General features: G+C 40.6%; 2 protein-coding genes across 4 annotated transcripts; one reads left to right on the top strand and one right to left on the bottom strand.

The window, feature by feature from the left end:
• The first annotated feature begins 439 nt into the window (after positions 1-439).
• On the top strand, positions 440-20,167 carry usp47 (ubiquitin specific peptidase 47). Of its 2 annotated transcripts, XM_010791521.1 has the most exons (29): positions 440-718; positions 3,508-3,564; positions 5,696-5,890; positions 7,224-7,340; positions 7,432-7,585; positions 7,683-7,779; positions 8,514-8,659; positions 8,772-8,851; positions 9,644-9,793; positions 9,985-10,080; positions 10,180-10,332; positions 10,861-11,019; positions 11,583-11,714; positions 12,007-12,083; positions 12,326-12,381; positions 12,747-12,859; positions 12,963-13,064; positions 13,172-13,379; positions 13,587-13,702; positions 13,827-13,946; positions 14,236-15,103; positions 15,565-15,740; positions 15,840-15,920; positions 16,026-16,141; positions 16,236-16,354; positions 17,233-17,363; positions 17,706-17,753; positions 17,852-17,982; positions 18,647-20,167. In XM_010791521.1, exons 1-29 carry the CDS (start codon positions 674-676, stop codon positions 18,819-18,821), a joined length of 4,218 nt encoding a protein of 1,405 aa, XP_010789823.1. In that variant the 5' UTR covers positions 440-673; the 3' UTR covers positions 18,822-20,167. The 2 variants fall into 2 exon arrangements, with proteins under 2 accessions (XP_010789823.1, XP_010789824.1); XM_010791522.1 differs by lacking the exon at positions 3,508-3,564 and having other exon boundaries at positions 441-718.
• Positions 20,168-20,674: 507 nt separating this feature from the next.
• Positions 20,675-27,207, bottom strand: dkk3a (dickkopf WNT signaling pathway inhibitor 3a). 2 transcript variants are annotated; one of them, XM_010791519.1, is made up of 8 exons: positions 27,128-27,207; positions 25,719-25,986; positions 25,379-25,486; positions 25,233-25,292; positions 24,404-24,496; positions 22,821-22,965; positions 22,577-22,733; positions 20,675-21,881 (listed from the first exon to the last, which is right to left on the bottom strand). In XM_010791519.1, the coding sequence occupies exons 2-8, from the start codon at positions 25,932-25,934 to the stop codon at positions 21,794-21,796; spliced, it is 867 nt and encodes a 288-aa protein (XP_010789821.1). In that variant the 5' UTR covers positions 25,935-25,986; positions 27,128-27,207; the 3' UTR covers positions 20,675-21,793. The 2 variants fall into 2 exon arrangements, with proteins under 2 accessions (XP_010789821.1, XP_010789822.1); XM_010791520.1 differs by lacking the exon at positions 27,128-27,207 and having other exon boundaries at positions 25,719-26,011.
• Positions 27,208-27,273: the final 66 nt, after the last annotated feature.

Raw genomic sequence — 27,273 nt, 5'->3', positions numbered from 1 at the left:
AATGTGACAGTGTCATCATTCACAAATTCATATAAAAAAATATATGATAGGCCTATATGTAATATGTTATGAATGGAATGGTTTTAGGTGCTCATCCAAGTGAGATTCTGATCATGAAACCATATTGTGCACTTTACTCAATTTAATATATTGTAGGCCTAATGGCTGTAATCTATTGAAGCAGCCTCGATTGTTAAATTGAAAGCATTCCCTAACCAACCCACAGCTGCCCTGCATCACTCTCTCATACCATACAAGCTTACCCATTAACCAAGTGTTTATGCGTGTTTCTGGCATTTGTACCCTTTTTAGAAACAATTAAAAAAACACACACACACACACGCACACACACTCACCGACGTCATCCTGCGCACACATCACAAACGCTTGTCTGGCTGGAATGTGACGCTAAAGCTCGCTCCTGAGTGAAGTCTCGCGGAGTAAAACACCGGCCATTTTTCTCCATGTTTAGCAGGACACTTCGTGCTTGGTTGGTGTAACCGAGAGTCTTGCGATCACTTTGATAAGCCTACAAGTTTGGGCAAGTTTAATTTTGTTGTCCAAGCATCCTAACTTACAACAGACAAACACAAACCATGTTTGTGTTTACCGCTGCAAAGTTTTTTCGCTGACATCCTTGTCCGGATAGATGCTTGTCTAAACTGTCGTACAAATGGAAATGGTGCCTAGCGAGGAGAACCAGTTCGTACCCAAAGAGGTGAGGACCCTGCCCCGGTTGGAGAATCAACCTCTGAAAGTCACCCTTGTATTCCACGCTCATTAATAATAGCAATACTTTTGCACCACTTTGGGAGTTTGTGATCTTGGTGTATCATTTAGAGGCTAGCTGCTAACCGTTAGCTACACTAGACGGCCTATCATGACATGGCTAACTAACGTAAAAGCTAACATCGGTAAAGCGGCTCAGACAAAGTGTGTTTATGACCGTACCTTTAAGCTTTAGCGTAATTATAATTCAGTTATTTAGCGTTAACATGTCCTGTTTTCACAATATAAACCGTATACATTTCTTAAATGTTAACCTCAAAACAAAGACGATATTGTCAACATTACTTAGCCAACTTGCAAGTAACATTAGCTTGAACAAGCGTCGTTAGCTTTGTACGGCTGGATAATTGCAACACATCTATATGTTATTGAAGTTATATGTAAAGGCCTACATCCTTGGAGCTGACTGACATTGTTAAAGCAACGTTTACCCCTAATTTTAGCTTCATAATAATGTATACTTTGACCCCTTCTGGCCCGTGTTTGCAGATTGTTTTGAACAGAACTTGTAGCTTTACTGGGAAGTCAACGTTAGCTGGTCAGATTTGCAAGCTAGCTACTTGCTAACGTTACTACTGAAGATGCAGGTGTTATTGCGTTACATCTAGTTATTTATTTTTTCCTTATGTTTGAATAAACATGTCTCGCGTTTAGTATTTTGGCAACCACGAACGAAGAACGCCATTCGTCACAATGTTTAAGTAATTTAGCATTTGCTTGTTTGGCTCAATGTTTCGCACAACATTCTAGCGTTTCATTAAACGATTATATATTAAGCTACATTTGACTATGTTTTCATGTTTTTTCAACATGTAGCAATGTAATCGTGTATAGCTTCTGTAAACACCACTAATCGTTAACATTACTAAATTGTTTTGGTGCTGACATGTCTGCTAAAGATAACTGTTATTGTCATAAACGTCCGCGATGGTGCTACAGGAATGGTAGTCATATTAATTTGTTATTTTGTGCTCACGTACATCTACTAAAAGTTAATAAATTATGGGTGTTTTTGTATTGGCACCGTGGCTGCATTTACGTCAGCTGAAGAGTAATACGTCAAACATAGGACGTCACTCGTTGACATTAGGGCGATGTGTAAAATTGCATCTGATCATACAGCAATGTAATTCATAGATGGAGTGTAGCTTGAAGCTGTACAGCGTATTAATGTGTCATACATCTATTAAAATAAATAAAACAATTACACTTGAACACGAATGAATTCAGCTAGAAAGGAGGAAACGGGTTTATTTACGCAGCATTTTGGCCGCAGGAAGAAATGTCTTTGTCCTTCAGATTTTAGTACTTAAAAATCCCATTTAACTGCTGAAAAAAAATTTTAAGATGGGGAATGGTTGGTGTTATTAATAAGTTCCGCTCCGCTGATTCCACAGTTCACTTAAACCAAGTAAAGTTTCTCTTCCAGTATTAGTCCTGTTGTTGAAATCATTTGCAACAACAAGGTTACAAATTATTGACTAATGTTGTGGAACAAGACATGAGCTCAAGTTTAGGTAATTTAAGCTGCAGTTTGGTGTTGAAAGTGGATGAGAGCAGTGGTGTGTTGTTCTGGGAAACCAGAAGACACTCAGTGCTTTCTGTTGATGCCAAATTAAATGAAACATTTGTGAAGAGAGACTCCCAGTAAATATTCCCCAGTCATATAATCACACCATCACATGCAACCCTGTCACATTTATGACAGGTGGCTACTGAATGGCTTTGTGTTTGTGATCAAAGCCAAATGTTTGGAAGTAATACTGGCATATCCATGCTCTGTCATTTCAAGAACAACATTATTTATTATTATGAAGGACTTTATTCATGGTTAAATATGTATTAGTCACAACAAGCCAATACAAACAGGCCGTGAACATGTGATGTTTGTCTCAATTATTAAAATATATTTTGTTACTGCCACTGGACTATCCTTATGTTTTAGATTCAAATATTTACATTATGTTTGTACTTTGTCGATACATATTTTTCATTGAAAGGTAAAGCAATTATGCATAAAACCTGCTTAATAATTTTCACCATTCTAAAAACGATTGGATTTTAGGCAGCTGATACATTTTATTGAGCCAGTTTCAAAAAATAAAGTAAAAAAAAAAACATACAAAAGAGTTGTATCCGTAACATATTTTAGGTGAAAAATGTTAATTGTCAATGTGCTCATACATTTACCAACAGATCATGCCAATAATACATACAAAAAGAATCTTCTAATTTGGTGGCTGGCTTCTTCACTTTTTGTGTGCTGCCATGTGCAGTTGTAATTTAATTACATTGTGTTGAAATTATTTAATTGATGCTGGCATTTACCAACATTATAGCCAGTCATAATTTGTTTTGTTCATTTAAAATCAGTCACAGCTATAAATAAATACTGTCTGTGCTTCGCATTGCCCGGGGCTTCATGTCAGCACCTTGTGATTATATCCACGGTAAAAATAACCTTTAATCTCATAATACACTACTGTGTTGCTCGCTGCTCCTACTTTATAGGACCTGTCAATCAGCCTTTGCCAAGATCACAAAAAGGATGGAAAAAGTTGTATAACGTGAATAAATCACAGGCAAAGTTGTTATGTTGGTGTAAGCCTTCAAGGCAGTCTGTTTTTGAAGGCAATCAGACATGTTTGACAACTTATTTCCTTGATGTGTTTGTTTTAAATTGTTCTTCCCCCTAACTATCTCTAAATATCTTTTTAGGGTGTGTTTTGGAGTTGCAGACAGAGTATGTTTGATGAGATAAAGAGGATCTCTCAGGTAGCCACGCCTTGTGTGTTGAGTGGTAGAGAGAGATAAGGAATGGTGTGAAATAAATGCATGAAGCAGCATCGTGATGACATTGTTCACCAGGAGTCACAAACAACAGATTTATAAATATAAGAAACGTGCACCTTACTTGAGTTTGTGATCTATGAAAGACCAATTTCTGGAAAACTATTATATTTTTTAAAATGTAAATACCCCTTTGAACATAACACTACTTTGGTACAGATACCAGAGGGATGTTTTTGTATTCCTCATGTTTGTTTAAAAATAAACTCCAAACGGCCCCAGTACATCTGTATTAAATATTGTTTGAAGCAAAGATATGATGTTATTATGCAATGACAGCATTGTAATTTAAATCACGCAGTATCTAATCCAGTAAAAGTATACAAGATTAAGAAGACAGCATTTTCACCAGCATTTCATTTAACCCTATCAATGGAACTGCATAGGATTCAGTGTTTCCCCTAGGTTTACTGCGTTATATTTTTTAAATCCTCTGGAGCAGAGAGAGGAGCTGTGGATTATTGTTATTGATTAATGCATCAGTGTTTCTTAGGGTCAAAAACACTAAACTCACAACTTAAAATGAAAGCCTTTAGTTTATTTAATAAAAGAGCACATGTGAAAAGTGACAGTAGAAACACCTTGACTTTCAGGGGGGGCGCGGGGCTCCGTTGCCCCTCTAAGACAATGGTAGGGGAAACACTGGGATTGATGTGGTTGTGATTACCTCTCAGTTATTTTTCGTGGATTATATTTTGGAATTCCTTCATTATTTAGATAGCACATCCAAAGATAGACAAAAATGGCAAGGTCATATTATAACCCTAACCCTGCTAAGGACTTAGCCTTAACTCTTATTCTATCTCTTCATTATGCCTTCGTTCAGTCATTTTAAATACCAAATGCTCACCAATACACGAGGCTAAAGAAACTGACCTGTCATCTTCTTTGGATGCTTAATACTTAAGCACTTGTTGAGTGAGTTTTTCTGACAGTTATTGTTCCATCGACCAATCAGAAAACAAACTATTGGGTGTGTTTAGTTGTTGAGTCCCTCGCTGCATCTTGAAACTCTTGCTTTTCTGGGAATTAATTGACCCTTTTTCTTAAAAAGAGGCTTGTGTCAGCAATTGCATGGCCGGTTTTATTATAACAGAATGTGAACAGTTTTGGAGAAAATTAACAATATGTCATTGTTTTTCTGTTTTAAGATTTGTAAATTAAGATCTGTGACTGGGCTTGTCCAGTCATGTGTAGGTGTGGTATATTTAGACAAGAAAAGCACATTTAAGCTTCTTTTGCAAAGCTGTCACTTTTGGGGAAAAGCTCCTGCATGTCACCAACACAACAGATGTTTTGTTGAAAAAAAATAATTGCTTTTTCTTCTGTGATTGCAAGTTATAACCATAAATGAATAGTTATAGTAACATGTAGCGTACTATAAGACTAACTTAAAGTAATTAAATAGATTTTGAATAATATTTAACATTTAGTTTTAAGTTGTTTTCTGCATAACTCATTGTTGATGCATTGAATGCCCAGTATAAGCTTTACTTCTAAGCTTCTAAATTGTTACATTTGTTCTTAACACAAGTAACCACAAGGAACTTTCTCTAAAAATGTGGTACAGAATTTTTTTATTGAAATCAGGAACTTGGTTATGGTTAGGAATACAGTTCTCTCTTTCTTACCCCCTTGCCACCCATTCTCTCTCTAGTTTAGCATACTCAGCCTGACTCAGCCTGGTTTTTGGCCCGGAAAGAACCTCAATTTTATGGGGCCAGAAAAACTGTGAAATAGTACCCGCTAGCCGTTACTACGCTAAGTGGAAACGCAACCAAAAACGGCCCCGCACGGCTCAGCACGCTTAAAGCGAGCTCCGCGCTGTAGTGGAAATGCGCCATTAGAAGTGTCATTACTGCGGCATAACATGAGAAGGAGTTTTTCTTTTCTGTCCTGGCTTGTTTCTAATGAAGACATTTGTTGAATAGCCTTACTAACTATTTGTTTTAAAGCTTAGCTTTTTACCAGTACATGGTGTTTGCAACACAAAAATACGGAAAGGAGATTTTGCCAACACATCATGTTAATCATTTCCGCCATTCTTGATTTTCAGATCCAAAATGCGGCTGAGGAGCCCAGAGTGCTGTGCATCATTCAGGACATCACCAGCTCAAAGACGGTCAACGAGAGGCTGACCCTGAATCTGCCGGCTTCCACCCCCCTCTCCAAACTCTATGAAGATGTTGCCCACAAAGCGGGATATGTGAAAGCCACTTTTGACCTTGCCTGGGGAAATACACAGGACATGGTTAGGAAATTCGTTAATCTAGAGAGTCACTTCTGTCTGCCAACATATATGAACAGTTTATAACAGTAATACTGGGCTGGAGGGCAAAGTTCTGTGATTACCCTCAGAGGAAAAGGTGGCGTCTGGATAAAAGTTGCACTTTGGTGTGGTAGAGAAAAAATAAGAGGGAACATTGTACCTATTTATTGTTTGTCAGGAAGCCAGCAACACAAACTTTAAGTAGTTGACTGGATGTGAAGTATGCATTTGTTTGGTAATATGCACAACATTGTTAAAAGAGGAGAGCACGATCTGGCTGTGTTCATAGCTTTTTCTGCAGATGCAAATCTTGGTTTGGTGCAGCAGTGGAGCCTCATGATAATGGCTCCCTGTCTCTGCTTACAGTTCACGTATCTTCCACTTATAAGACGTTTATATTAGGACTCATTACCCCTGCTGCAATGGGAGGGTCGTGTCACCTCATCATGAACTCAGTGAAGCTGATAGAAAAACCCGACAGCGTTTATAGTTTTAATAATCTATGCTATCAAAAATGGATTTTGCCATACTATTGTTCTCTGATATGAATTATAAAGTCAATAAGAATGGCATTTCTAAAAGTGAGTACTTTAATATGCATGGGAACATTCTTAGTGTCCCCCCTCGGTGTTAACTATGAGTTTGTCCCCGTTTACATACTACTCCCTTTTCTTCAATGAGCACAGCCTAATCCTGCTGCGGAGCCAGGCCAAAGCCCAGGTGCTGTGTGTTATCTCACTGAGTAGGTCAATGGATTGAGCTCCTGTATGCTTCCACTGCAACACTTTGCCTGCTCTTAGCTTGCTCAGGAGAAAGACAGAAAGTATTGCATAAAAGCATTTCTCACATGTTGGCTTCAGGCTACTTTCCTTTAGGGCCGCTCAATTAATCGTATTTTAATCGCGATTACGATTATGGCTTGCAACGATTACGAAAACAACGTAATCGAAATAAAACGATTATTTTTTTATTATTATTATTACTTTTTTTGTTGTTTTTTTTATAAAAGAAAAATGTGTTGGTCTTTCAGTTGAGTTATACTTAAAGTTCAGGGTAGTCAATGAATAATCGCATTTAATAATCGCAATTACAATTATTGACCCAAATAATCGAGATTATGATTTTTGCCATAATCGAGCAGCCCTACTTTCCTTGTATGCACCGATACAGGGAGTCTGCTGAAAATGAGTTCAGGGAGACTCTTAGTCCTGTGAGTTCATGGAGTTTGCAGACTAGCTTTGCATGTTCTGGGGCTGTTCTGTATTCTCCAGGGATTGTTTTAATTACATTTTAGTTTGTACTCTTCCCCCTCTAGGCACCACTGGATCACAGCAGTGAGATGTCCCTCTCAGATTTTGGGTTTGAGCCTGGCAATAAGAGGAATTTCCTCCAGCTCACGGACAAAGATGGAGAGCAGCCCCAGATTGCATCGGTGAGTGGTACACTATCAACAAGATGTGTTCCAGAATGTGTATGGTATATCCAATTTAAAATGGTCTCTCTCTGACTGTTTACGTGCACAGGAAGAGTCAGGAACTGCAGATAGCAGCGGGCTGGATGACAGTTCCCAGGATCGATTCATCGGGCCCTTACCGAGAGACAGCACGGCAGGCTGCAGCGGAGACTACAGCAGCCCCTCTTACTCCTACTCCTCCATCCTCAACAAATCAGACACAGGTGAGGCTCAGTCGCCTGTTCAATATGTGACCTCGCTCTCTTCATACAAACCTGACTGACCTCTTACTACTCGTCTCCCCCTCCCTCCCTGCTGTAGGTTACGTGGGCCTGGTCAACCAAGCTATGACCTGCTATTTGAACAGTCTTCTACAAACCCTGTACATGACCCCCGAGTTCAGAAATGCTCTCTACAAGTAAGGATCTATTTCTAGGTATCTTTTGCGGCTTCCACACCAGCGCTTTTCTGGTTCAGCTCCGGTTTCCCTTTTCTGCTCCCGCTCTGTCCACACCACACAGAGCCGGGGTGGTACTGCGTCATTGCCTCATCATTTGCGTCATGACACGCCTGCTTCATAAAAGCCAAACCGCGTGGAAATCTCTCACACATCCTTCTTTATTTTTTTCAATTTGTTGCCAATCTGTTCAATGCTACGGTCATAACCAGCGGTTGCCATCTCTCACTGCAATTGTTGCAGAATAGCTTTGCACCGCGCGCTCCCCTCCAGTTTCCTCTGTACCTCTTCGGAAGACCAGATTGCCACTAGGTAGCTGGTCTCTTCAGTGGACCACTGCTGCTTGTTAAGTTTGAGGTTTTCCATCGCTGTGTACAAACTGGATAAAACGCGGGCATTTTGTTGTTGTTCAGGAGGTTGATCCCGCCCATGCCCCTGCCCCCGCCTCGACGTAAGCGGCGCCGCCTCTTAGCTCCGGAATCTTGCTTCTAGACCGACAATATTTTGGAGCTGGAAACGAACCGGATTCCGGAGCTAAGAGGCGGCGCCGCTGCGGTGTGAAGAGGAAAAACCGCTACTTTTCAGGCTCTAGCTCAGTCGGCCCTGAAAACGCATTGGTGTGAAACGGCCATATGGGAAGTTTTATCTGCAAAGAACTACTTTAGGTTTGATTTGAACTTCTGTTTAACCTTCAGCTGGGAGTTTGAGGAGAGTGAGGAGGATCCAGTCACCAGCATACCCCACCAGCTGCAGAGGCTGTTTATTCTGCTGCAGACGAGTAAGAAACGGGCGATCGAGACCACCGATGTGACGCGGAGCTTCGGCTGGGACAGCAGCGAGGGTGAGCCTTTGAACTCTCCTGTGACTAGAGTCACATGGCTCGTGCACGTGTAAAAGGAGAGACCTTGTGCCTCTGCATCTGTAAACTCAATTACACTTATTGTGTCTTTCAGCTTGGCAGCAGCATGACGTCCAGGAGCTGTGCAGGGTCATGTTCGATGCCCTGGAGCAAAAGTGGAAGCAGACCGAGCAGGTAGGAGAAAGCGAGAAGTTTTCCTAGACTTCTGAAAACAACAAGTTCAGCAGCCAATTGTAAGGGCTGGAAACAAAAGAGCCACTGTGGGAGAAGGGAAATGGGCCAGCAAGCCCCTGGGTTAGCTGTGTCTTATCTCGGGAGCAAAGTATAAACTGCAAACACTTGATCCAGTGTGCCTGTTCTGTACACATGAGATGCTTGTTAGCACAGAATAGATGCATGTGATAAAAAAACAACAACAATCGTAAATAACAAACTGCTGCAATGGATTTGAATATTTGTACAGCTTACTTTGTAGAAGTTAACACTTCAAGTAAACATTTGAACTGATAAACAATTAACAGTTAATAGTAAAACTGTTGAACAAATGCATCCCCCATTGTTATCCAAATCTACGTAAGGAATAAAAACAGTTTCCAGCATTGGATCCAAGGAAGTTGAGCCTCGAGATTTCTCTGAGTTGTCCTATAATGACCACTCTACAAATAATTTGGTAACAACAAGTTTCCACATACATTTTCTTGTATTTTACCAAACGTAGCTATACATAGATTATTACAGGAGTGGGCCAAGTTATTAATAAAGTAATTGTATTAAATATATCTCTTGTTCCATCCATACTAAGCCACCCATGCATTTTGGATGCTTGGTAGTTTCACACAAATAATTGGCTGCGTTTATGTGAGGGAGTGTAGAAGTACGATAACCTTTTGAAGCCCAAACACATGCTGTATTGTTAGTATTGAAACGTGGCTGAGAAGGCCTGACTGTCATGCCTCATATCCTCAGGCGGACCTGATCAACCAGCTGTACCAGGGGAAGCTGAAGGATTACGTACGCTGTCTGGAGTGTGGCTATGAGAGCTGGAGGATTGACACTTACCTGGACATCCCTCTAGTGATCCGACCCTTCGGAGCCAGCCAGGCCTACAGCAGTGTGGTGCGTCATCTCGCCACTTTTAAACATTTCGCTCATTGGCAGCAAAGGCTCAAACAAACACTCTTTGGTTTTCACATTTGGATCAAACCTGCTTCAACTCTGTGCTTTTCTGCAGCACCTTTTAGTACAGTTTTTTGACCATTTCATATTTTAACCTTTTTATCAAAATGAAACATCTTTTTCTCCTCCAGGAAGAAGCTTTGCATGCGTTCATGCAACCAGAAACTCTTGACGGGCCCAACCAGTACTTCTGTGAACGGTGCAAAAAGAAATGTGACGCCCGGAAGGTGAGCTCACTAAAAATGTGACATGGGAGTTCTGCTCGGTGAAGACAAGAGTCCCGTTAGTGACCTGCCTGAATCTTTAATAAATGCTTCTCCACACAGGGTCTGAGATTTCTGCACTTCCCCTACCTGCTGACGCTCCAGCTGAAGCGCTTTGACTTTGACTACACCACTATGCACCGCATTAAGCTGAATGACCGCATGGCTTTCCCCGAGGAGCTTGACATGAGTCCATTCATGGATGTGGAGGACGAGGTGAGAGGAGCAGAGATGGCAGTATCTCCTTTTATCCCTTCTTCTGATTTACATTGTATCAATACCCTTACATGGTTGTCCTTCTGTCGTTTCTTAATCAGCAATAACTTGTTGTGATTTTAAGCTATGGCTGGAAAAAGAAAGAAATATCCCACACTCCACTTCATTTAACATTTCTGTTACTTTGTTAAGATGATCGCAGTAACTAATAAAGCAGAAGATTTTCCATCATAATCCATTGGGATAACTAACAGTCAGGTTACTATAGGAATTGTTACCCTCTCAACACCATTATATCTGGTTGTAAGTGAACACTATATGACACACCTTGATCATTTGTATTGGTGTTGTTTCTTATAGTGGTTCTGTAAAAGGGCTTGATAATTAAACAACCAACAAACACCATTTGGGCCACGAAGGCAACACCAGATGTGTTACAGGTTTATTCTTTTGTTCATGTGGATCTAAGAGCATATGACACATTTGAACCCTTCTCAATTATTGTTTTTGAAACGGCTTCCTCTCTAGAAGTCGCCTCAGACCGAGAGCTGCACTGACAGCGGAGCAGAGAATGAAGGCAGTTGCCACAGCGACCAGATGAGCAACGATTTTTCCACTGAAGATTGTGTAGACGAGGGCATCTGCCTGGACAGCACCGGCAGCACGGAGAGGGTGCTGAAGCCAAAGGTAATCATTTGAATCGCTCAATAGAAGGACTGCAGATGGAAATGAGCTATTGGCTAACATCTAGCATAAAACACCTCTTGTTTGAGAGTTTAATGTATTTGTGTGCATGGTCCTTGTTTAAATAAATACTTAAACTACGGATAGATATATTTTGGATTGTCGTTGTGTTGAATACCCTTCATTAGTTAGCTGTGTGTTAAAAGGCAAAAGTAGGGAGTCCTGTTCAAGTTTCTTTGCCCCAATTCAGTTCTTATTATTGGGTTTCTGCAGATACAGAGTCTGATCTAATACTTCTCCTACTTATCTAACCTGGTCACTGCGCGCTCCACGTGATGACCCAGCCAACATGTTGCAGTTCATGGTGGTTGAGTTGCATAAAATGTTATTACAAGCTGTATTCTGTTTATTGTTCATGCTTGCATCATTTGTACATATATAGCATATCATTAGCTTATATCTTTCCATTGCAAATTCATTATCAATGGTGAATGTCCCTAGCGTTTACAAAAGTTCTCCTGAATGTCTTCTTTCCAAACGATACCATTTCCTCTGTCTATTTTCAGAACACGCTGACCTTTGAGCTGTTCTCCGTCATGGTCCACTCTGGGAGCGCTGCGGGTGGCCACTACTACGCCTGCATCAAATCCTTCACTGATGGCCAGTGGTACAGTTTCAATGATCAGCACGTTAGCAAGGTCAGCCTCAGCGCTTCAGCTACCTGTTTGGTCCATTCAGCACTTAAATGTCGGGCAGTTTGACTCATCAGACTGTATCAGTGTTAGGTCATCAGTTTGTACTACACTCGTTGGAATTGTTGGAAACTTCATTTCGATCTCTCTGTCTGTAAACACAAACTGAGTAAGATTGACATTAAAGTTGACTTTGACTTTTGAAGCTTAGCAAACTAGATTGTGTCCTTTTTAATGTTCTACTTGTCATTAACAAAGTAGTATCTATGAAATCATGCAGTGTGCTTCTGTTTGACAGATCACTCTAGATGATATCAGGAAGACATATGGGGGCTCCTCAGGGAGCAGAGGCTATTACTCCAGTGCCTTTGCCAGGTGAGATGTCTCCCATATCTGCCTCCAACACCAACTCATATCACATGACATCACATGCTTACAGTGCACTGGGTTGGGGAATACAATAATCAGGAAAATCAAGATGTGCCCATTTATTCTTTGTTAATTATCTCGTGTATATTAAAAGCAATATGAAGCTTTTCAAAGAGCTGAGAGAACTACATTTCTACATCACATGCAATCATTAACAAGACATCTTACATCTTTTTTTCTCTTAACAGTTCTACAAATGCATATATGCTGATTTATAGATTGAAAGATGCCTCAAAGAATGCAAGTAAGACAACTTTTTTTTTTTTCAATCTGCTATGGTTCAGACCAACATAATTGTGCCTTCATGGTAATGTTAGAGGCAATGTCCTTGTGTGATGAATTGGGTCATTTAGTGCTATTATGTTAACTGTAGTGAGAGTTTTGATCAGCCCTCATATTGAATGAGCCAACAGCTTGAGCTATTGTCCTGAAATGTACATCACACCAGTAGAGATCACACAGTGTTCATAGGTTATTTTAATATCTTGATGATTATCCAACTGTTTATTTGACTATGGTTTTCCCTTGGTGTGCTGGTCCTAGGATTAGTATGCAGTTCTAAAGTGTATCCTGTCTGTCTAAAGTGTATCCTGTCCGTCCTGTCTGCAGAGTATTTCGATGCGGAGGACTTCCCAGAGCACGTCAAGAGTTTGGTTCAGAAGGAGAAAGAGTCTGAAGAGCAAGAAAAGCGACAGAGGGAGATCGAGCGCAACACTTGCAAGGTACCTTTTTTAGATCCGTTTAATATCTATTGTCTGTGTCTGAATGAAGGTTCTCTATTAAAACAAGTTGAACTCTTATCGCTCTCTTCCATTTGATCTCCAGATAAAGCTTTTCTGCATGCGTCCTGTGAAGACGATGATGGAGAGCAAGCTGGAAGTACACAAGGACAAAACTCTCAGAGAAGCAACAGAAATGGCCTACAAGGTTTAACGACCATCTGACTTTGCAACAACTCGACCTCTGAGTGTTAAATATCGTAGTTTAAAAAAGGTATTATTGTGTAGTAACACTGTACGTGTTCTGTGCTTCAGCTGATGGAGCTGGATGGAGCTGTGCCTCTGGACTGCTGCCGCCTGGTGAAGTACGACGAGTTCCACGAGTACCTGGAGCGCTCCTACGAAGGGGAGGACGACACACCCATGGGCATGCTGCTCGGAGGAGTCAAGTCCTCGTATATGTTCGACCTGCTGCTGGAGATCCGCAAACCAGAGCAAGTGTTCCAGCCTTACAAACCTGGAGGTCAGTACAGCCTGCTACGTTTTATTCATACTTGTTTTTTCATAGCCAGTGCCGCAAAGGTCCTTTTTTGTGAAGTATGAGACCAATAAATCCTGAATGATTATATACAACTCTGAGGGAAACGAGCCAATAGATGTAGATGTGTCAGAATACCAAGCTATATATTTGCTTTATTTCCTTGTGACTGTGTTTTATGACTTTCTGCAGAGGTGATGGTGAAGGTTCACGTTGTGGATCTGAAGACTGAGAGCATCGCCACTCCAATCAGTGTCCGGGCCTATTTGAACCAGTCGATCACTGAATTCAAACTGCTTATTGCACAGGTTTCCTTCTCTCCTCAGTTCCTACACCACATCTTCTCCTCATTCCTCAACGTTCTGTTTTAATCATCAGCACAGAAAACTGTAAAGAGTGAAAATGTGACTGAAGACTTGTTTGTTTCTCCAGGCTACCGGGCTATCTGCAGAAGCCATGCGTGTCGTCCTGGAGCGTTGCTATAACGACCTTCGGCTCCTGTATGTTCCAAACAAGACACTTAAAGCTGAAGGGTTCTTCAGAAGCAACAAGGTCACGACATGTTTTGTTTTACATTTCATTTCAATCTATGAGCTGTTGTGGGTTTTTTTCCATTGTGTTGTGGGATATACATCTTCCACACTAGACTCTCAGATTCTCAAAGTAAAACAAAAAAACAATACAACAAAAATAATACTAAAGTATGTCTTGCTGAACTAATTTCACAGATTTTGCAAATTTTTCTTTATAATTTTGCCAAATACTAGTGCCAGTTATGTATCAACAAATCGTCTTAAGCACTTTTGAGTTTTAACCTGTGTTTCAATTTGTTTTTCCTCAGGTTTTTGTAGAGAGCTCCGAGTCGACGGATCATCAGGTTGCTTTCACTGACTCGCTCCTGTGGAAACTGTTGGATCGTCACGGAAACACGATCCGGCTCTTGGTCTCGCTGCCTGAGCAGTCTCCTGGTACCTTGGCCAACAGGACTCCTTGCCAAAAAGAAGGAGCTGACTCTGATGTGCCCTTAGAGGGTTCAAAGGGTGACAGAAAATCAGTAGAGGCGATCCTGGAGGAGAACACAGAGAAGTTAAAGAGCCTGTCTCTGCTGCAGCAGCAGCAGCAGCAACAGCAGCAGCAACAGCAACAGCAGCAGCAGCAGCAGCAGCAGCAGCAGCAGCAGCAGCAGCAGCAGCAGGGCACCAGCGACAGCCAGAAAAGCTCTGACGCCAGCGACTTTGAACATATCGAGTCCCCGAGCCAGGAGGCAGACTCAAACTCTTCGCTCTGTGTGGCTGCAGACAACAGGGAGCTAGAGAACCGGATCAGGGCCGGGGGCAGCAGCGGCGCCTCCTCGGACCCCGACAACCACTTTGCCTCCGAGGAGCGCTCGGACTCTGAGGTGAACAACGACCGCAGCACCAGCTCGGTGGACAGCGACATCCTGAGCTCCAGCCACAGCAGTGACACTCTGTGCAATGCGGACAGCGGGCCCATACAGCTGGCCAACGGCTTGGACTCTCACAGCATCACAAGCAGCCGCCGCTCCAAAGCCCACGAGGGCAAGAAGGAGACCTGGGACACGGCTGAAGAAGACTCAGGGACGGACAGCGAGTACGACGACAACGGGAAGATCAAGGCAGAGGCTCAGTACCTCTTCTTCAGAGCAGAGCCGTGTTCTCCGGAGGACGCCACATCGGATGCACAAAAATGTATGGACCTCCTATTTATTGTGCAGTTTAAAGGAATAAGAAAAAATATGTACTCAAGTGCAATTTGTTATTTAAGACCGGCAAGTCCAAAATAAGCCATGCAGAAATGAAAACCTTAAAATCAAGAAGGTTCTGTAAGTTAGTACAGTTTGAAAGAAAAAATCTATATTGGTCATGTTTCACCAGGAACATACCATTTTCATTTTACATTTTCCTATCAGAAAAGATACAAACATGTTTTGTGTATATTGTCAATTGTAGTTCTTAGAAACATTTTGAATCAGAAAAAATCTGAATTGGCAGGTCACAAAATCGATCAGGAAATGTGCGGTCTGTGCATCTCTAGCTGACATCTCAGTAATATCTCGCAAGTGACACAACAACATGCGTATTCCTTCATCAGGAGGGCAGAACATCGGACCAAATGTTTCATTCATTTTGTTTCTTTTTATCTACTTCAGGTGTAGTTGTTCACGTGGACAAGAGAATAACATTAGCAGCATTCAAACAGAACATGGAGCCCTACGTGGGAGTCGCCTCCACCCAGTTCAAGGTGTTCCGGGTGTACGCCAACAACCAGGAGTTTGAGAGTGTACGGCTCAATGAAACCCTCTCATCGTTCTCTGACGATAACAAGGTCAGGATCCCATCCAGAATTGATTTGCCAATTTGAAGTACGTTTGAGTTTGAGTGAGCCAATACATGACTTAACTTTGCATTTCATTACTTCCCGTAGATAACTATTCGACTAGGGAGAGCACTGAAAAAGGGTGAATACAGAGTGAAAGTGTATCAGCTACTAGTGAATGAAACGGAGGTAAGAGTTGTTTCTCTCCCTGTGCTAAAAAAAGATAGTGACTGATATGACCTGTCTAAATTACTGTCACAAATATTGCAAATGTATCCATGTCTCTGTTTCCAGCCGTGTAAGTTCCTGGTGGACACGGTGTTCGCCAAGGGCATGACGGTCAGGCAGTCCAAAGAGGAGCTGCTCCCTCAGCTAAAAGAGCACTGCAAGCTCGACCTAAGCATCGAGAGGTGAGACTTTGTTATAACACATTTATATAAAAAGAAAACTATGACAAAGTGTAGGTGTTCTTACCGAACAATGTTTGTGTCTGTGTGTGCTTAGTGTCCGTCTCAGGAAAAAGACCTGGAAGAACCCAGGCACGGTGTTTCTGGACTACCACGTCTATGAAGAGGACATCAGCATCTCCTCCAACTGGGAGGTCTTCCTGGAAGTTCTCAATGGTAACACTCAATCTGCAGTTTGGTTTAACCACAGTACAATGGGTTAATTAAGCAATAGTACACAATAATACTCATTATGGGTAAAAGAATCCCCGACAGGCAGATCAAAAATAGTCCGTTGTTATTGTTTGAACTACGTAGCAACGGTAGGAACTGCTTCTATAGCGTTTTTGCGGACCTTTTTGATTACAGATTTGAAAACATCGTTACTTGCTTTAAAAGTAGCACAATTCATTATGTCAAACCTTGGAAAGTATCTAGATATCCCTGCCCTAATGCCAAAGGAACTGCACACTGAATATATTGTGCCGTTTGATGTCTATGTCTGGACCGCTGCGTAAAAAGGAGGGTTTCTGCCCCGTTACTTCTCCGCTGTTTTCTTGTTCCAGTTTGAAAAGCAAACTGCAGTCTGCAGGCAGTTTGCTTTTCAGCCCAACTGTATACAGTTTTTCTCAGATTGCGGAGGGATACTGACTTGTTGTGAAAAGTAACTACAATTCTACCCGTGGTATACGCTCATTATATCACGGCTAAGAACCAATCAGATTGCTTGATTTGACTTGTCCGTTTTATAATGTGTAATAATAACCACAATTAAATAAAGTTTGTATCTTGAGAAGCTATATGTTGAAGCAGAACTAAAAGTGAGTTCTAATTTGAGAAACTAAACCAATAAAAGGGGAGATGATCTGTTTTTTCGAGACACTCTTGAAAATGTCACATTGAAGAAAAAATCGCTCAATTATATTGTCATTTGATTTTGGAAACCCATGATTTGAAGCTGCAGATAAAGCTAGTATCATCCTGCAGGGAAACATGTTCTTTCTCGAGGTGAAACAATGTCCTGTATCGACGGTCTGTCATGATTTGTGTCTCAGAACCGGAGAAGATGAAGTCCATGTCGCAGCTGGCGGTCCTGAGCCGGAGGTGGAGCCCCTCTACTATGAAGCTGGGGCCTTTCCAGGAAGTTATCCTAGAGAGCAGCAATGTGGAAGAACTCAAGGAGAAGGTATGTGTGCTGCTGGATGCTTCTCAGTTCTTTTTTACTTATCCAAGTGTCTGTTATTTAACCATTAAAACAGTTACAATGATCTTATCCTAGTTAACAAACACTAAAATGCAAGAAATGCTAAACGAAACACGAAAAAATAAAATAAATGTCATAATAAACACTGTGATTGTTGGTGACGTGTCTGTTCATTTTCACTGCTGTTCACAAACAAACTGTTATTTTGCAGTGAGATAATCATGAATCATGCACACTCATTATCACTGAACACCATTACACTTTCACAATTAAATTGTAGCTTTCATTGGCTTTTTTAAACTAATTTCCTTCTTCCGTTTGCAGCTAAGTGAATTAGGTGATATTCCTCTGGAGAACCTGGAGTTTGCAAAGGTATGTGAGATATACATAAATATCATACTTGTAGACAAATGACACTTGTTTTGTTCTTAGTGTCTGTTACTGAGGATATATCCTTCTCCTGTGAACAGGGTAGAGGAACATTTCCCTGTGATATTTCCGTGTTGGAGATCCATCAGGATCTGGACTGGAACCCCAAGGTGTCGACTCTCAACGTGTGGCCTCTGTACATCTGTGACGACGGAGCTGTGGTCTTCTTCAGGTAAAACCATCACAGCACACACTCAAGAACTGACAAGAACTACATGTAAAACCTGGAGTGCAGACTTCTACAAATAAAGGAACATTTGTTGTATGTGTTAAATTGGTTTATCTAATCCTTAATATTGATATTGCATAGTATTAAATATACTTTCTATATATTATATACATACAGAATACAATTTGTAAATATTCCTGAAAAAAGCTGACTCTAAGCTTCTTAAAATATACAATTTGAAACTTTTTTTTTTACCTTTTATTTAACCAGGATAGGTCTCATTGAGATTAAAAGTCTCTTTTTCAAGAAAGTCCTGGCACAAGATAGCACAGTTACAGACAATTTTAAAACACCACCAAAACACAGTCATACAACAAGTTGAGCCAAAGCATTTACAGCCACAGCGGCTTGTTTCAAGGTCATTGAGTCGTTTTGAGTCTTTTTAAAGAAACCAGCTCTGAGTTTCAGCTCGATTAGCAGCTGGTTCCAAGCCACAGGAGCAACTCAACGCCCTCTTCCCCAGTTCAGTACCGTCTTTTGGTACAGTTGGAAGAAACAAGTCCTTGGAGCGAAGCCGATAAGATCCTGTGAATATTGGGTTTATGTAGATCCTTAGATAAGAATGAATTTGTGACTTGGGATGAACATCACTGTGCTCTTTATGCAGGCACAGCTCAGAGGAGCCGATGGAGCTGTCGGACGAGGAGCGCAGTGAGCTGATGAAGAAGGAGAGCAGCCGTCTGCTAAAGACCGGACACCGTGTCAGCTACTCGCCGCGCAAGGAGAAGGCCCTCAAGATCTACCTGGACGGGGGCCCACCCAAGGACCCGGGGCAGGACTGAGGAGTGAGCCGCGCTCCTCCCATCAGGATGTCCGGCTGCAGCAGCAGAGCTTCCAGGCTGCAGGACTGAGAGTCCGGCCTGACACTTACTTGAACATCAAGCAGCTTTGTGAGGCTAATGAGCTCACACCCTCCACTCTGAGCCCCAGGACTGGTTCAGAAACCCTATTGTGCACTATAGTGTATTGTACTGTAAAGTTTAAAGGGAAGTACAAAAGCTATTGAATACAGATAAAGAATCAAATACCATAAAGACAAATCAATTGAACGTGAAAGCTCCAGAGATGTTAGGATTGTGAAACTGAGCTAGAAAGCATCCATCACATCTATTTCAGTCTCCTCTCACTTCTCCTCCTCGTCACTGTGTTTCTCTTCCTGTTTCAGGAATAGAGTTGATTCTGATTCATCAGTGGCCATCTTGTAAGTCCATATGCTCACATCCCCCGAGCTCTGCTCTATTACAGAAATTATTCTTACATGCATCGCTCTCCTTCCTTCAAACAATTAAAAACCAACAGCACACACAACCAAGAACTACTTATCCAGCCTTCCTCCGTCTCACCTCTTCCGGTGAGGCAAACCTCACTCTCTCTCTCAGTGACTTTGACAACTTCTTTCACCAGATTTGAAGAATCAAAAAGCAACAATTTAAGAATTTGTAATCCTGAGGTTGTTTCTGCTTCTATAAAAGCCGGAGTAATATGTTGATATGGGTTTTCCTGACTGCTGCTCTTTGTGCTTTATAGGACCTTTACCTCTCTTACACCACTTCCACTAGATTGAATGATGCATAGCGTATCGGTACCTTTTAATACAAAGTTCAGTGAGACAGAACCGAGACAACTATGTTAACAATTTCCTTGTCTAGTTTGTGTCTGTTGTAAATTATTATTTTGCTCCAGGCGTTATCATTCATTTAAGTGTCATTAGGCACCGGGCACACATCTGTTGTCTGTATTAACCTTTAATTAAGAAAGTGGATTTCTGTTTTTGTTTTCATCATTTGAACTGGGTGTACATCTCTACTGTGTGTGTGAGGGAGCTCTCTGTGGGGTTTGACAGTGTGAGGTTGTTCTTGGCGCTTCTACCTGCTGCTGCTCTATAGACTGACACCAGAGGGTGCAGAAAGCCGGACTGAAGCTCGGCATCGCGGCCCCTCTGGGCTCCTGATGCTGCCACCAGCTATTCACTGTAGAAATGCCAATAACTTTTTTTTTTGTGTTTATTTCTTGAGATTTAAATCCTGTGTGAAAATAGTTTAAGATGATTTTAGAAATGAATTGAAAAGATTTTTTTTCCCATAACTGCAGTTTTCTGTAACTGTAAATAAAAAATGTCTCAATTTAACTCACAAATCCTACTCAAATTTTTAGGAAAAGGGGTTTTGGTGCTCAATATACTTTTATTTATCTAAAGGCAAGGGTTCTTCAAACAGAGGTTATGTTTGATAGTTTGAGCTGTTTGTAAGTTAACACCACGCACAAGTTCCTAGTACAACGGCTGTACTCACACTCGCATCAGTTGTAGCTTGTATTTGTTTCACACCCTCCTGTCGGGATGCTGAAGTCACATTGTACATGGCAGACACAGAACACATACATGAGGTGTAACACATTAGCTGGAGATACAGGCGTGGACAACAGCTCATTGACAAATCAAAACTTGATTAGGTTATCTGAAAATAACACACATAAACATGAAAACTCAAAATGAAATAAAAGTATTATAACTTTAGATGAGATGATCCAGATCTTTGGGCTGATAAGTGATTGTTAGAGAACAGTTATTGCTTTGTCATTTTAATATTTCCACATTTAATAGATGAGAATTCAAAAAAGTACAAATTAACTAATATAAATGTATTCAGAATATACGATTTTATTAGTGCTAATACAGGATTTGTTACATTTTCAAACAAGGTCCAAGTCCCGTTGACTATAGTTTAATTATTTTACTTGAATAAGCAGTTGTTGAACCAACATCTGATATGTTGACACGCTGTTACATACGAGATATTGCTTGAAAGACAATTAAAATAAGTTGATAGAAAAGGAAAAAACATAAACACAAGAAAAGCACATTATACAATTAATATATATACATACAGTAAATATAACAACGTGGCACGTTGGAAAGTGTTTCCTCCTGTTGTGCGTACAGTATATGTCGTTACTATAATAAGTACTTAGCAGATATTGCTAGGATCAAGCAACCAAAACATTTCATCAGGAATGCTAACGGAAAATGAAGAGGAAAAAGAGGTTTGGTCCGAATACCTTCAGGGGATTGATATTAGATTCACTCACTCACACAAGGAAGCAAATGAGCGTCCTGGGTGGCAATATGACCAACTGTCTATTTACATGTTAACCTAATACTTTCACAGAGTGCTGACATACACAAGTATTGCTCAAGGGAGTCTTGAAAGCTTCACATAATACTATTATTGCATGCTCCTGTGATACTGTTTTTTTCTTTTACTATTCAGTACACAGTGCATCCTTCCTGGTGCATAGTTAGTTAACTCGTATTGCAAACTGGGTGTATTATTTTGGTCTCAATTGAGAAAATGCAGTGCTGCTAATTCAACATGATATCAGCTGTAATAGGTCATACAGATGACAGAAAAAGCTGATGTGAGGTGAATAGTCAACAGAGATACAGTGTCTAGAAGATGTATTGTGTTACTGTCCATTGAATGGCTGTGACATTAGATAAGGGTTGAAGTTAAGATGATGCATTAAGTAGTGAGGAATATTATCCACACAGGACTGCAAATATAATGATTTCTGTTTTTTGTTAGTACCTTTTTATATCTACCTTTATCCTCAGGTCTAAATAATAGCAAATTCAAAATATATATTTTTGTTCATATTCCATGCTGTGTATCTTGACCACTTTGGATTAAGCTGGCAAACAGAAAGTGCAAATGCTCTTTGCAACAAAGCTGTGGAGTCAGTGGGGACCCCAGGGTCAGATGATATAGTCTATCTCTGAGTACAGACTGTCTGTCAATTCCTCTTCACTCGAGTCCTCTCCTTTAAGGCACATGGACCCTCGCCTGTCGAAAAGCAGAGCACCTCAGTGTAGTATTGGGGATAAAGACATTTAGTAAAATGCATATAAAGCTTTAAAGGAATACTTCCCCCGTCAACCGTTTTTAAATGGAGTGATTACACCGTGTGTCCTTTAGTTATTGAAGAAAATGTTTATTTCTAGTGCCTCCGCCGTAAATAAAGAATCCAAAAAGGGACAAAACACTCTTTACTACAAGCAGGCTGTCTTTAATAACATGTGCGATATAATCTCATAAAGTCTAATTTACTCAGTTGTATAATCACTACTTCCAAAACATAAGCTTTTTCACTAAACCTTACTATGGCATACGCTTAAAAAGTCACGTTGGAGCAGGTGTGCTGTATGTTTTGAAAGTAGTGAACATATGATGATATAAATCAAACTTGGATTGTGTAACACACGTTGTGGAGGTTTGTAAAAGGATGCTTGATGTAGTTTTGCTGTTGTTGAACGCTGCCCCCATTTACTTTAATTCATACAATACTTTTCTTCAGTTTTTGGATTTGTTACTCACCTTGGAGGCATGGGACAAAAACACAGTTCAAGGTAAAACTGGGTGCGTAATTATAAACAAATGATAACTCAGAGGGTGAAGGATTCCTTTAATGTCAATTTGTAATGATTTTATGAGAATAGATTAGTCAAAAACAATGATATGCTATTATGTACTTCACTCACCCCAGATGCTGGCAGTGGAGATTTCCTGCACAGGGGCAATGTTTCCTGGGTCCATCGTCCTGGACGTCCCAGGACAGCATCTCCAGCAGGTGGTTGGAGGCCCCAAAGCAGCGCTCACGCTCTATGGGCTTGGTCGAGCAGACAGGGAAGAGCAGCGCTGAACACAAGGACAACACACACAGATACATGTTGCGAGAGAGAGAATAGTTTAGCAGCATACAGTGAACAGTGTGCTGAACTGTACCTTTGTGGAAAAGACAGCAGAGGTCCGGGCTGCAGTCGGTCTGATGTTCACAAGTGCTGCCCGCCTCTCCTTTTGTTGCATTCACACTGCACTGACCCCATACACACAGCTGGTCCCCACAGCACTCCTTGTCCTTAGTGCAGGACTGAGAGAATAGACAGAAAATGGTTTAAGCAGAAAGGTCAAAAGCACTCTTCTGACAAAAAGTGATAAAAACCTTAATCAAATTCCTATTTCATGGTGGCATTAATAAATAGGCAATGCGTGAGCACACACATCTTATTCAGGGTGTAACCTTTAGTAGATATACAAGATGAATGAAAATACCTTCAAAAAAAGCAAAACAACTCACAGGTGACAAATGCAACGTTTTACCACTAGATGGCTCTATATGATGTAGAGAAGCAAGGAAATGGACGCAAAGAAAAATAAGAAAAAGAAAACATTGATGTACAGACAACATGACAATATGAAAATAACAATGTATAACCGCTAATCGCAGCTGCACTGTACCGCATGCATCAGGGCTATTTTTTTTATAAAGGATTGAAATACAAGTCTTGGATACGCCGGGCAGCTGCATTTGGTGTATAGAAAATATTTTTCTCTGCAATAATCATTTCAGTCAATGTTTTTAATTTTCCTAACCTTGCATTTACACAGGAATTACCTACTGTATACAGTCTATGATATCACCACACAGCCAAGATGTTAGTATGGTTAATCAAATTATCTTTGTGACACAGGTGTCTTAAAGTCACAAAGATTAGCTCATGGCATGCGTTTAAAAAGGCTGAAACTCACCCTGTGAATGACAATAATTATCTCTAGCGTGAGGTCTGCTAATTCTGTAAATTAAATATACATGAGATCCGTGGGTCACCTGGTCTCTGATAGCAGTAAGATAAGAACTTGTTCCTACACAACCTTTATGAATTGTTAATTTGGGGATGCGGGCAACAGTGTTCTGGTTATTTCCATGCAGAGTTTTCCAGTGCAGCATATTTACCGAGACACAGATCCTGTCCTCTATGTATTTATTATCAATGTACACTGTATCGGTGTTTGGCAGACTGCCAGCATATTCATCTCTTTGCACTGCTTCTCTCTGCTACATAGTTCATCCAATGAAGACACTACAGAATAAGCAGCAGTAGGGTAGTCTTAAATAAAACCAATGGCTGACTCTCTAGAGAGAAGACTTTCATTACTGATAATATTTTAGTTGTAGACGTCCTTTGAGAGAGACAGCAGCGGGTAAAGAAGAGCTCATATTTAACCTTGACACATGATGTTCTTTCATGTGCACCTCATAGGACAGAGTGTTCACAAACAACACACTCCGGTTACACTTGTGGACACGCTGCAATGCAGTCCGAGTGAAACCCCAGCCCGCCAGAAGGGACTGTGTGTGTGTGTGTGTGTGTGTGTGTGTGTGTGTGTGTGTGTGTGTGTGTGTGTGTGTGTGTGTGTGTGTGTGTGTGTGTGTGTGTGTGTGTGTGTGTGTTTGAAAGCAACATTTTAGAGAAAATAAATACCAAAATAGTGCAGTCGTCCACATAAATTTACTAAAGTTCACCTACCATATCGATTGCTTTACAAGGCAGACACTTGGAGTTGTGTGTGTCATGATGGCAATATCGGTCCTTCCCACAGTCTCCATCAGCACTGCATCCCTAGACACAAGAGAGAGGATTTACTTCTAACTCCAACACATGGAATAAGAAGGTTGTCTATGTTTCCATGAACATGCGTGATTTCCTGATGATCTACTCAAATCAATCAATACTCAAATGATGCATTTTATTGTAAAATATGCAAAGCAAATATCCGTCTTAAAATGTCTGCCCACCCATCAGTTTATAATGTGACTCTTTATTGAATATTTAAAGCTGCCACATATTTATAAGGAGTTTTATTTTTAACTCTTGAAACTGGGACAGACTAGTGTCCCAAAGTACGTACAGTAGGTAAACAGAATCCAGTTCTTCTGCCATTAAACAAAGTAAAACATTTTTTAATACAATACAAATATAGACTTGCAATATGCTAAGTTGATGATCCACATCATTATTATTCTGACAAGGTCATTCAGGTAATAGTTTTTATCCGGTGTGTTAAACAAACTCTAAAAATAAAAATGTAAAAGTTATCAAGATGCAATATGATAACTTGCATAGGAAGCTTTTCCGTGAAGTGAATTCCCCCAAAAGCCAGTCAGCACATTGAAAAATGCACTGCATAATTACAGGAACACACTGCACATCCTACACACACTTTTTATCAGCTGGGCATTATCCCAAGTAGATGGCTGTTTAATGCTGGCAGACATTAAGACATATTGATCATTTTTTTACTTAAAGATAGATGTGTGTTCTGGTCCATATTATATAAGACCATAGGTAAACTTACATTATCAATATTGTTCCCCAGGTCACTGAACTGGGTGTCTGTTGTAATGTGGTTCGTCTCCTTTGTGAAGATGGGACATCTGTTAGGTTTCATTCACAAAGGGAAACAAGCACAATCTCACTTTTGTTTACTGTTTTTAAACGTACCCGTTCTACTGAGGTGTGGACGGATTCATTATCAGAAGCAGTTTCGTTGTGATGACTTGGAGGAAGGTTATTGAGATGAGGGCTGGAACTGTCACTCTCGTTGTCCTTCTAGAAGAATTGGAGAGATGATCAGATACAGATTTGAGGTAAAATTATGCATTAAGAAGTCACTCCCATATTCTAGCTCCGCCACTGCTGCTTTTTTTAACTGTCTATTCCTCACTAAAAATAGATCTCATTATACCAGCCAACTATGTATACAAATACACTTGATCTGAAGTGAGCAGTGAAATAATGCCATGTCATGTAAAAACTAGATGCTGACTAACTGTCTGCCTACTTGATGAAACGCATCCTCAGGCTTGTGCTGCAGATCCTCTGGCAGCTGCTCCACTTCCACAAACGTGCTGTCCTGCTCCGTGCCTCCCTGGACCGAATTATCCAGCAGGATGTGACTGATGCCTGAGTACACTATCTCAGGGAGGATTCCATTGCAGACAGCCGTGAGAGCCAAAAGCAGTGCGACTTGCATCCCCATCCTCATCCTCATCACCATGCTGCTGCTGCTGCTGCTGTTGCTGCACTGTGAGGAGGGTGTGGCTGGGATGCTGAGAAACAAACAGCGCCACAGCTGATATCCGTCACAGAGAGGTCATCACCTCATGCATAACGTCTCTTAAACAGGTACCAACTCAAAGTAGCTGAAGCTGGTTTAAACTGGAATATATGAAAAAAATCGTTTCTAAATGTAATTAATAAATTAGCCAAAGTGGCTATTTCAGTAAAAAATAAACGTGTGTTCTGAAGTTAAAGCACTGTTTCCAACATGTTCAAAAGCTGTGATAATTAAAAAGAAAAATTCACCAATCTCCATTGAATTGCGTAGAAAAATGTTTAAGGAAAAGAAGGAACAAGAAAGAAAAATTAAAGATCTAAAACGTGGACAAACTAAGTCACAATTACCATGGGTTAGTGAGGAAATGTGTTTTCTTACTTTTGGTGAACATTTATGCCCTGTAATAATAATAATAATAATAATAATAATAATAATAATAATAATAATAATAATAATAATAATAATACTATTGTAACCGTGCAACACACTGGTTATACGTTTTTATATTGTTTTCATTTTATTGTAATACTATTTATTGAAGTACATCGAAAATATTTGACATACTATTTTGTATTTCATTTGTATTTAAAATGTTTCAATAACTTACAATCGAAGCAACTCAACTGGCGACCTACTCCAATTTCCCCGGGGCTCAACGTATTTCCGAGTCTTAACTGGTCTCCTGTAGTTTCACAGTCTGACCTCAAGATGGCGACATTTGCTTTCATGGTAAAGATATTCAGACCAGGGTCTCCATTTTTTGCCCACTCGTTTTCAGATTTTCAATGCTTTTGTCCATGTGCTGCGTGGACTGTAGTTTCTGCTGACACGCTGTAAAATGTGTAATGTGTTGACTATGGTCCGGGCAAGGCGCAAAAATGAGGAGCTACACCTGAAAGGCCCGTGTATTGTATCAGAAATAGGTTTCACTCTTTATATTCCCACTTATTTGGCCTGAGTCTAAGCTATTTCTTCATACAATTCATAAACATCACGACATTTCAGTTTAATCTCATGAACAGGCTTTTACAAACATGTTAGTATTTAATAATCTAGTTTTTATTCAGTTTCTAACATTAAAAAGTAAGTTTAAATGAATATAGTCTATGAAGATTAAACCCCATGAATCCAACCTGTTGTGTAAGTAGTCATTTTGTCCAGCAGGCTATCAGCAGACTGCGGGTGGTCGGATAAGTATTGAACTATGTGTTTGGCAAGAGGAAGTGTGGATCCTCTGGATGAAAGAGAACTCACAGCAGCCCTGCTCTGCATACATAGC

The sequence above is a fragment of the Notothenia coriiceps genome, unplaced genomic scaffold (genome assembly GCF_000735185.1).
Source record: "Notothenia coriiceps isolate Sejong01 unplaced genomic scaffold, NC01 NC01_scaffold00035484, whole genome shotgun sequence".
NCBI lineage: Eukaryota > Metazoa > Chordata > Actinopteri > Perciformes > Nototheniidae > Notothenia > Notothenia coriiceps.
Note: the sequence above shows the minus strand (reverse complement) of the source record. Positions and strands in the feature narration are given on the sequence as shown.